Source organism: Microcebus murinus, chromosome 11 (assembly GCF_040939455.1).
Source record: "Microcebus murinus isolate Inina chromosome 11, M.murinus_Inina_mat1.0, whole genome shotgun sequence".
Taxonomy (NCBI): Eukaryota; Metazoa; Chordata; class Mammalia; order Primates; family Cheirogaleidae; genus Microcebus; species Microcebus murinus.
The window spans coordinates 40,805,513-40,815,214 of NC_134114.1; the positions used below are offsets into that span (position 1 = coordinate 40,805,513).

General features: G+C 43.8%; 1 protein-coding gene across 4 annotated transcripts; it reads right to left on the bottom strand.

Moving 5' to 3' along the window:
* Positions 1 to 539: 539 nt before the first annotated feature.
* On the bottom strand, positions 540 to 1,670 carry ACTBL2 (actin beta like 2). 4 transcript variants are annotated; one of them, XM_012775722.2, is made up of 2 exons: positions 1,542 to 1,670; positions 540 to 1,415 (listed from the first exon to the last, which is right to left on the bottom strand). In XM_012775722.2, exons 1-2 carry the CDS (start codon positions 1,668 to 1,670, stop codon positions 540 to 542), a joined length of 1,005 nt encoding a protein of 334 aa, XP_012631176.1. The 4 variants fall into 4 exon arrangements, with proteins under 4 accessions (XP_012631176.1, XP_075864484.1, XP_075864485.1 ...); XM_076008369.1 differs by having other exon boundaries at positions 540 to 1,333; positions 1,439 to 1,670; XM_076008370.1 differs by having other exon boundaries at positions 540 to 1,451; positions 1,536 to 1,658.
* Positions 1,671 to 9,702: the final 8,032 nt, after the last annotated feature.

Below are 9,702 nucleotides of genomic sequence, written 5' to 3' on the forward strand. Positions count from 1 at the left end.
GTATATTTTATGATATAATATTTTATTTCTCTGGTGCTTATGTATACATGAGTACTATTGACCTATATAATTCACTGTCTTCATACAAAGAAGTAAACAAAACACAAATACTTAAATAAGACATGGTTGCTAAAGGAATACACATTTTTTTACAGGTTTGTACATCCTGTTATTGTTAAATATCTTAGTCAGAACTAGGTTTTAAAGCTTGAAAATTCTAGTTATCCATTCTGAAATGACATTTCTCATAATTTTACTGCTTGCCAATTATTTTCATTTAAGCAGGCCTACTTCTCTTTAAACTGTGTAGCTGAAAAAAGATAGAATATAGTATTAGAATTCACCTTCAGCTGATAGAGATCAAGACGTGGTTAGCGGGCCAACAGCCCGGGATACTTGGATGGACAGGTGGGTTTGCTGGTTTAGGCACTAGGAAGAGTGAGCTATTTACCTTGATCCTGTTCGAAGCGGATAAAAGCAGTACCATCACTGTGACCCAGGAAAAGGGAAAATGTAAACCCGTTAAGATGGAAGCCCATTCAGAAACATTTTCTATGCACGATGGGAGGACCAGCCTCATCATATTCCTGCTTACTGATCCACATCTGCTGGAACGTGGACAGGCTGGCCAGGATGGAGCCCCCAATCCACACGGAATACTTGCGCTCTGGCGGAGATATGATTTTGACTTTCATGGTGCTGGGTGCCAGGGTTATGATTTCCTTCTGCATGCGGTCAGCAATGCCTGGGTACATGGTGCTGCCTCCAGACAAGACGGTGTTGGCATATAGATCCTTGCGAATGTCCACGTCACACTTCATGATAGAGTTGAAGGTTGCCTCGTGGATCCCACTGGACTCGATGCCCAGCAAGGAAGGCTGGAAAATAGCTTCAGGGCAGCGGAAGCGTTCGTTCCCGATGGTGATCACCTGCCCGTCAGGAAGCTCATAGCTTCTTTCGAGTGAGGAAGACGCAGCCGCACTGACCATCTCCTGCTCAAAGTCCATGGCCACGTAGCACAGCTTCTCTTTGACATCGCGCACAATCTCCCGCTCAGCCGTGGTGGTGAAGTTATAGCCTCGTTCTGTCAGGATCTTCATGAGGTAATCAGTCAGGTCTCTGCCTGCCAGATCCAGGCGTAGAATGGCATGTGGCAGGGCATAGCCTTCGTAGATGGGCACGGTGTGAGTGACCCCATCCCCAGAGTCCATCACGATGCCCGTGGTCCGTCCCGAGGCATAGAGGGACAGCACGGCCTGGATAGCCACGTACATGGCAGGTGCGTTGAAGGCCTCAAACATGATCTGGGTCATCTTTTCTCGGTTGATCTTGGGGTTCAGGGGTGCCTCGGTGAGGAGGATGGGATGATCGTCTGGTGCCACGCGGAGCTCGTTGTAGAAAGTGTGATACCAGATCTTCTCCATGTCGTCCCAGTTGGTGACCACTCCGTGCTCAATAGGATACTTCAGGGTCAGGATGCCTCTCTTGCTCTGGGCCTCGTCCCCCACATAGCAGTCTTTCTGGCCCATGCCTACCATGACCCCCTGGTGGCGGGGACGCCCAATCATGGAGGGGAACACAGCCCGGGGGGCGTCGTCACCACCAAAGCCTGCTTTGCACATCCCTGACCCATTATCCACTACCAAGGCAGACAGCTCATCATCAGTCATGGTGCAGGCTGGAACCTTCTGGTTGGGTGAACAGAAGTCAAGTATAGAGTATAATGTGCAAGACAGAGAAAAAGCAGACCTAAAACACCCCAGAACTGCCTTCAGAGAGGGGAGCCTGTGCTAGGACCATAGGTATTTAAAGGAACACACTGGCCACGCCCATGTCCGATCCCACCAGTTCCCAGCATTGCTGGGTGTGGTCACTTTTGAGGTATTAATCATGGTGGTGATGATTATATCAATCATTAGACTTCCCTCCATAAAGACATCTCAGGTTACTGTAATTAGGCAACCCACACACGGCCGCCACCCTGCCTGGTGAGCTCCCCAGATAACTATGATGACGCAGTGGGGGTGGGAAAAAAAAGCAAGATGAAAGACAGTGAGGGCCAGGCATGGGCAGTGTGGCTGGAGCAAGCACTCCCTCCTTAGCCTGCCCTCAGGGCCTGTTTGCTCCATGCTAGCTTAGCTTTTCATTCTCAATACATTGTTCAGATGCGGGCTCTGACTCTGCATACTTCACTTTTTCAAGATTTTCTTTCCCACTAGATTCCTAATCCCATACAATGTCATCATGATAGAAACTGTTTTAAGTAATGAAAATAATAAATGGCTAAGGGTGGTCTGATAGCTATAATTATAATGCATTTATATCATGCAAAATGTAGAGATATTTAATAGCCTTCTAATCCATCAGAGATCAAGTGAAAGCAATAGAATGATCAATAAGGGAAACCACAACAAATTTTGTTTCTGATGTAAATTTCTAATAAATAAATTTTATTAAGCACTTACTATGCCTAGGTATTATTCATAGCACTAGGTTTATTGGGTTTATGTTGACTTCCTAGTGACTGAATGCCAACTGTCTTGCATGATTTATTAAGTCAAAATGCAGATGATAAAATTTTTTTTATTTGCAGCAACTCTTGAGTTACACAACAATGACCAAAATGAAGTGATAAGATAAATTTGAAAGTTATATATTTGACCTGATTTTTAAAATATTTTGATTTTTAAGATGCACATACAATATTATAACATCAAAGCTCTTTGTAGTTATTCAAATCTACACAATGAGAATAGTATTAGCTTTCCTTCCATTTTAAGATAGATTACACTCTGATCACCTCATAGGGACAGTTTGTTTGGATTTTATACTTAATATAGAAATATAGGCAACCTAGTAAGATGTGTACCACAATAAAATGTAGGACCTCAGTAATGTGTTACAGAAAACAACATTTAAGAAAGCTCATTACTTTTCTACTCCCATATGTGTCAGGTAAATAGGATACAATCTCCCCTGTCAGCTCTTCTAAAGCAGAGGGATTTTTCATGTTCACATCAGAGTTCTCCCAAATCAGCTTTATTTGGGCTTTTCACTCATTCATTCACTCATCCATTCACGCATCCAATAAAGCTCACTTTGTAAGAATTAGCCGCAGAGTCTACCTACTGGACAGAAATACACCCTCCAGTCAAAGCTGGGAGATCTAGCCCATGCCTTTGCCCAGAGAGCCTATTAGAGAGTCAGGGTAGCACCAAGCTGGGACTGTCCAGATCTCTTGTCTACAGCTTGGTATAGAATTATGTTTTTTCTGGGTCTGTCTAGTGCTGTAATGTGCCTTCAAAACCTTCCTGGTTAGAATAGGTCGTGGTAGAATGTGTGCTATATCACAAGATCCACGGTTCTGCTTTGGGTCCCACCAGGTCTGTCCTTTCATCTTTTCTGTAACTGCAAAATTCCTCCTGCAACAGTGTTTAAGAACCGACCCTCAGACCTTGACACTGAATGGTTTTATGAACTTTCTTCTCATGTAGAACAACCACACTTTTGATTAAAACAACATTTTATTGCTATAGGATGGTGCTTCTGGGAATTTTTAAAAAAATTTCATGACAAATGACATGTGCATCCTACAAAATGGAAAATAAAATGCACGTTGTATTTAGCACAGGTCCCCATTTATGAGTGCTCCAGTCTGTTATGTAAAACAAAGCCAAGCCGGTGGCAATGCCAGTGAAGGAGCCCGTACCCTAGTGCCGCCTGGGACCCTAGACTCACCGGAGTGCTGTCCTCAGCACTGCCTTGAGCTGAGGGCTGTTTGGTGCTGATCTGATGCCTTGGGAGCGTGGCTGGCGTGTGATTTTGCTAGAAGACCGTCTAATGCCTCTATTTTAATTTTTGGGCCCCGAGAGAAATTTTCTTCAATTATGTATTTTTAGAACAAGCGTATACTCCTTCATTAACTCCTGATAATAAGAGAGGGGCATATCATAATTCAACAGCCATTAAAATAACGTCATTTGTTGGGTTGGTTAAATTTTTAAAAAGTGGTAGGAATCTGTGCGAGTGAAACTTACTGGGCTCTGGAGGGTGGGGTCGGGGGTGCTGTTCCTGGAGGTCACGGGCTTTATAAGGGACCAGAATTTACAAATGTTTAATTAGTTACCTAAACCTTTAGGGGCATTTATGGTTAGCTTCTGGAAGCCCAGAATATAATTATTATTATTTTAGATTTTGCCTCGTTTAACTATCATACAGACATACAAAACTAGAGTAAGGCATAGGTGTGGGCATTACATTAGAGGACAACCAGCCAAGGTGACTGAAAGTGAGGGGACTGTGCCTCCTCATCCTGCCTTTGTCAAGTAATTTTAGCCTTTTCATTCAAACCACAAACATTTATTTATTTTTAAAAGGCAAATGTAAGCATGCTTTGTTTAAGATGCATCATAAACTGCTTTCTCTCAGCGAATGGAAGGGTTTGACAAAGAAGCATGTTTGTAAGCAAACATCGAGAATCTGTGACTAGAACATGTCTCTTTCTCCATTGGTTCATATTACACGAATTTACACACGCAGCTATCAGAGGCAAATGTAACGTGCTTTCTTAAAGATGCATCGTAAGCTGTTTTCTTTCAGTGAATGGAAATGACAGTCCACAAACATTTATTGAACATCTGCTGGGCACTGGCGGTATATTGATGAATGAAACACAGCCCCTATTTTTAAAGGGTTCACTGTCTTGTAGGTGAAAGTCACATCTCCTCCCCAGGCTGAGAAGTGGCCACTCAGCTCTGGTACGGAAACAGCCAGCTTGTGTTCTGACAGGGCACTGCCTGTGCTGCACCAGTTGTTAAAGATCTTGAATGCCATTCCCAAATGCACAGATGACAGGTAGATGGATGGAGAGAAGGACCACAGGGAGACGTGGGGGTGGAGCCTCTGAGGCTGAGGTCAGGGCAAGGGGAAGGAGAGGCCGAGGAAGATGACGCTTGGGCAGAGTCTCAGAGGATGGGCAGGAGGCTGCTGGCGGCCAGTGGAGGCAACACCACAGACGTGAGCCCCGCCAAACTGGATGGAACCAGAGAATCAGGTGTGCAGTTGCAAGTAAGTCTCTACGCAGTCGGCAAGGGTTTAGAGGCTTAACAGGCATGAGGAAGGGATAAGATGGGGATAGAATGCTGCTTTTCCTCTGGGGCGCACAAGCTCTGACTAGAGGTCCTTGCCCCGTGGTCCATGGAGGCCATGTTTTAGTGCTCACCTCCTGTCTGGACCTCATCTCTTTAACTAAACTGCTAAGAATGAGAATTTTAATGAGGTCTCTTTCAGCTACCACCCTGGGGATCCCATTTAGAACACTGAGTTCAGCTCCCTTCTTCTTTGTCCTCACTTGGTTCATCCCTTTGCACCACACCCTCTCTCCTTCTGTCCTTGGTCAGTGCTGCATGCACATCCCTTTCCAATGTGGCGATTGCTCTGAGAAGCTCCTTCAACCATACTCACTCTGAGTGCAGCTTTGTGAGGTGTTTAACAGATGCACGGACAGGTAAGTAGTGTGCTTTTTCATTACACACTCATCTATTCATTGATAGGTAGATATAACAGACTACTTTTTAAAAGTTAAAAAGCCTCATCAACTTTGTGGTTAAATACTTTCCAATGTTTATATTTCATATTGATAAAATGGTTTAATCACGATATTTTATGAACTGTAAATAATCACTCTGGAATAGTCTCTAACATATGGCTTTAATAGTTCTTACTAATGATAAATTCACCAGTCATAATTACTGATAAATTTTATAGTGATTTTCTGTTTGTTTTAACATATAAAACTATGTAAAAATTAGCATAAAAATTTTAAAAGTAAAAATAAAATAAAAAATATTTAAAAGTATAGCAAACCCTCTCCCAAATATAACCTGACTCACCGATTTCCTGAAGCAGACACAGGCAGGAGGGAGGAGAAAGCGGCTTTGGTGATGTAGGTGTTGACCAGTTCAGGGTGCACTTGGAAGGAAAATCTGAACACTAGAATCTTTTTAGTGGTGCAGGAGACCCCAGTTCCCAGCCCCCACCCCGCGCATGCCCACTTTCTGTGGACAAGATCAACTTTCATCCCACAGGGAAAGAAGGCTCGCCATTTTTTTTTTTTTTTTTTTGAGACGGAGTCTCGCTTGTTGCCCAGGCTAGAGTGAGTGCCGTGGCGTCAGCCTAGCTCACAGCAACCTCAAACTCCTGGGCTCAAGCAATCCTTCTGCCTCAGCCTCCCGAGTAGCTGGGACTACAGGCATGCGCCACCCTGCCCGGCTAATTTTATATATATATTAGTTGGCCAATTAATTTCTTTCTATTTTTATAGTAGAGACGGGGTCTTGCTCTTGCTCAGGCTGGTTTCGAACTCCTGACCTTGAGCAATCCGCCCGCCTCAGCCTCCCAGAAGGCTCGCCATTGATGTTTAAAAGGGCCACAGATGGATTTTGTGGGAGTTCTTGATGTGGATCAGTGTTTGGTTATTTCAGTTGACCTGAAAACAAAGTCTTTAAGAGGAGGAATGGATTCCTGTGTGTAGTAGATAAACGTTACTAATGGGAACCACGAATCACCCAAGACAGACAAGCTTCAAGTTGAGTTCTGATCCTGAAAGGGGGAGAAAGAACAATAAAAATAGTGATTACTGATCACCTGTGTGTATCGGTCTCTATGCCAAATGTTTCTCTTTCACACATGATGTCTTCAACCTTAACGGCAATCTTCTGAGGTACCTGGGGTTATCATTTTCGTTTTATGAGGAATAAACTTAAAGAGTAAACTGACCAAGGCTATACAGAGTGATAGTGGCAGTGGCAGGATTTGAACCCAAGCAGGCCAAGTCCAGAGTTCACTCTCTGCCTGAGGATGGGCTAAATGAGAGGGCGTAGGGCATCCGGTGGGGCCCCCATGAGAGAGGCACACAGCAAGAACCGTCCCTGTGAAGTCTTTGTAGTTCCTGTGGGGAACAGCATCTGAAGGTGTCCAAATGCCATCTCAGAGTAGAAACCAAGATGAATATTGAAGTCAAAAGAAGAAAACCAAATAAAATTCAAGAGAACTGTAGCAAATTCTTCCTTGTCATTAATATTAATATCATGATACCTTACTCTCAAAATGGAGAAAATGAAATGATGAGTTAATGCCTGGACTGAGAAAGAAAAGACATTTACAAGTCAAGAGGCAAATCTACCATTATCTAAGATAAGAAAATAATGTGAGAGTGATTTCAAGAGAGGATAATAGGATAGGTAAAGGATCAATCAAAAGCAAAATCTAGATCAAGATGACAAATGCATCCTTTGGATTGCAGCCATGGGGCAAGTGGAGCCTGCTAGGGGTTGGTTTTGAGATCCCAAATGGTTTTGTCTTCAAACATCCAGATTGGACCACCATGTGCCAAGATGCGAACAGTAGGAAGTGGGGCAGGGGCTCTGGTTTAGGAAGCGGGGTGAGCCTGGGGTAATTGAGCAAATCTGATGGTCTCTAAAGCAGGCCAAGACTAGAAGCCAACCCAGATGGGCAGGATCCACCTCATCATAGAGGTGAAGGTGGCAAACTTGAGAACAAAGACATCAGGTAAAATAAAGGCCCTGATGATCAGACCACCTGAAAGAGTATGAGCTGGAGTCAGGGATAATTCACTTGGGAGCTGAGATAATTCGTACGGTGTGAGTAACTCACGGCTGGCAAGGCTTTGAAGGGAAGATCTCACAGAGAGAGAAGAAGCAACTGTGAATGCAGCTGTGGCCTACTACAGACTGAGGCCAGAGATCACATGTTCTTAAAGGATCATTTAAATCAATCCAGTTTGTCATAAAAAGACAAAAACCAAAAACTGCTTTGCATCTATTGAAGTTGTGGTTAGTGTTTATTCTTCATTCTGGTGAGCCTGGCTTTGTGGCTGCTGAGGATCATACCTGATTTCTTGCAACATTTCCACTAAGATCATCTGGAAGCCCATGCCTAGTTGTAACTGTCAAAACAGGATAGTGGACTGTCAAATGCTAGAGCACATTGAGTCTCCCTTCTGCTGAGCGCCTGCTGCTGTGGGAATGTGCTGCCCTGGGTGAGGTGCATCAAAGGTGGATGACGCAGGATGAAAAGGCTGATTCAGTTTCGGAAGCTGCCTAATTCACTTCCAGGGGAAAACTTTTTTTTTTTATTTTGGCATATTATGGGGGTACAAATTTTAAGGTTTCAATAAATGCCCTTTCCCTCCTCCCCCCACAAGTCTGAGTTTCCAGCATGACCATCCCCCAGATGGTGCACATGTCACTCATTATGTATGAATATACCCGCCCCCCTCCCCCCTCCCACCTGCCCAATACCCTATTGCTGTAGTACCTATGTGTCCACTTAGAAACTTTTTGATTGGTAGGATATGACTCAGTGTAGTTTTTTTTTTCTTTTATCTCAGCATATCATGGGGGTATAAACATTAAGGTTACATACATTGCTCTTGTCTCCCCTCCCCCCTTGAGTCAGAGCTTCAAGCGTGTCCATCCCCCAGACAGTGCGCATCACACTCACTATGTATGTAAATACCCATCCCCTCCTCCCCCCTCCCACCTGCCCGACACCCAGTAAATTTTTTTTTTTAACATTTTGGTTACATTTTATATCTTTGCCTCTTCCTAGCAAGGGTTAGAGGTATGCCCTTCCTCTCCACAATGCTCACCACATCTCTCAGATGTGGGTCTACCCCGCCCCCCCAATTCCTGGTGAACACCACCACCTTTGAGCACCATAGTCTCTAATGAGTCAGTACCAATTTGGTGGCGAGTACATGTGGAGCCCATTATTTTGATCTTGTGTCACCTCACTTTAGATAATGGGCTTCAGCTCAATCCAGGATAATATAAGCTGTGCTAGCTCGCTGTCATTTCTTAGGGGGATTAGCATTTCTGGGGATCTTCCAAGACACAGGTTGGGCATTATTTCAGGTATCTGGAACTAGTAAGGCCTACCGAGGGTTTTCTTAGTTCTCCTTTTGCTGACGTCAAGGTGACAGTTATCTGTTGGATGAATGGGCTGGTAGGCTCTGTTGTGGGAGTGGCTCAGGAGAGGAGGGAAACAGAACTTATAGAGAAAGCAGGAAACTGAGATGAAAGCAAGGAGAATGGAATAGTAGGACTTAAAACCTGCGTATTGATGGTTTCCCTTCCTTTAGTTATAATGTCACCAAGCAGAGGAAAAATGACGTGGAAGAAACTGCAGAAGAGTTTTTGGTGCACATTCTGGATTGCTCCCGGGGGCAGACCACAGCTCAGAGCAAAACATGCAGAGTGGAGCCCTGGCAGGACCTCTTTTGGCCTACACAAGCTTCTACAACAGTTTTTGAATTTTTGGTTTTCAATATTTGTAAAATAAGTAGATTTCTGAATTCTTGCTTCTCTTGAAAAAAATAGGACGGATCCAGCAACCTTTGAGGGTAGGGGTGGGTGGAGAAAAAGGTAAGTAGGAAGCCGCTGTTCCATGGTCCTTTCTTGTTTTGGGGACAGTTTGATATCTACAAGGGCAGAATATAAAATACTACACCGCTTAGTTTCTTTAATCATATGACAAGTGCCCACATGTAATGCTTAGTCTTTAGGAATTAAAAAGAAATACAATTCAAAAGACAGCAGGGCAGGAAGGGAGGTTCTGTTCTTTTTTTTATTGAGGATTGGATATGATGGGATGGATTTATGTGACAAAAGATTTTTAACT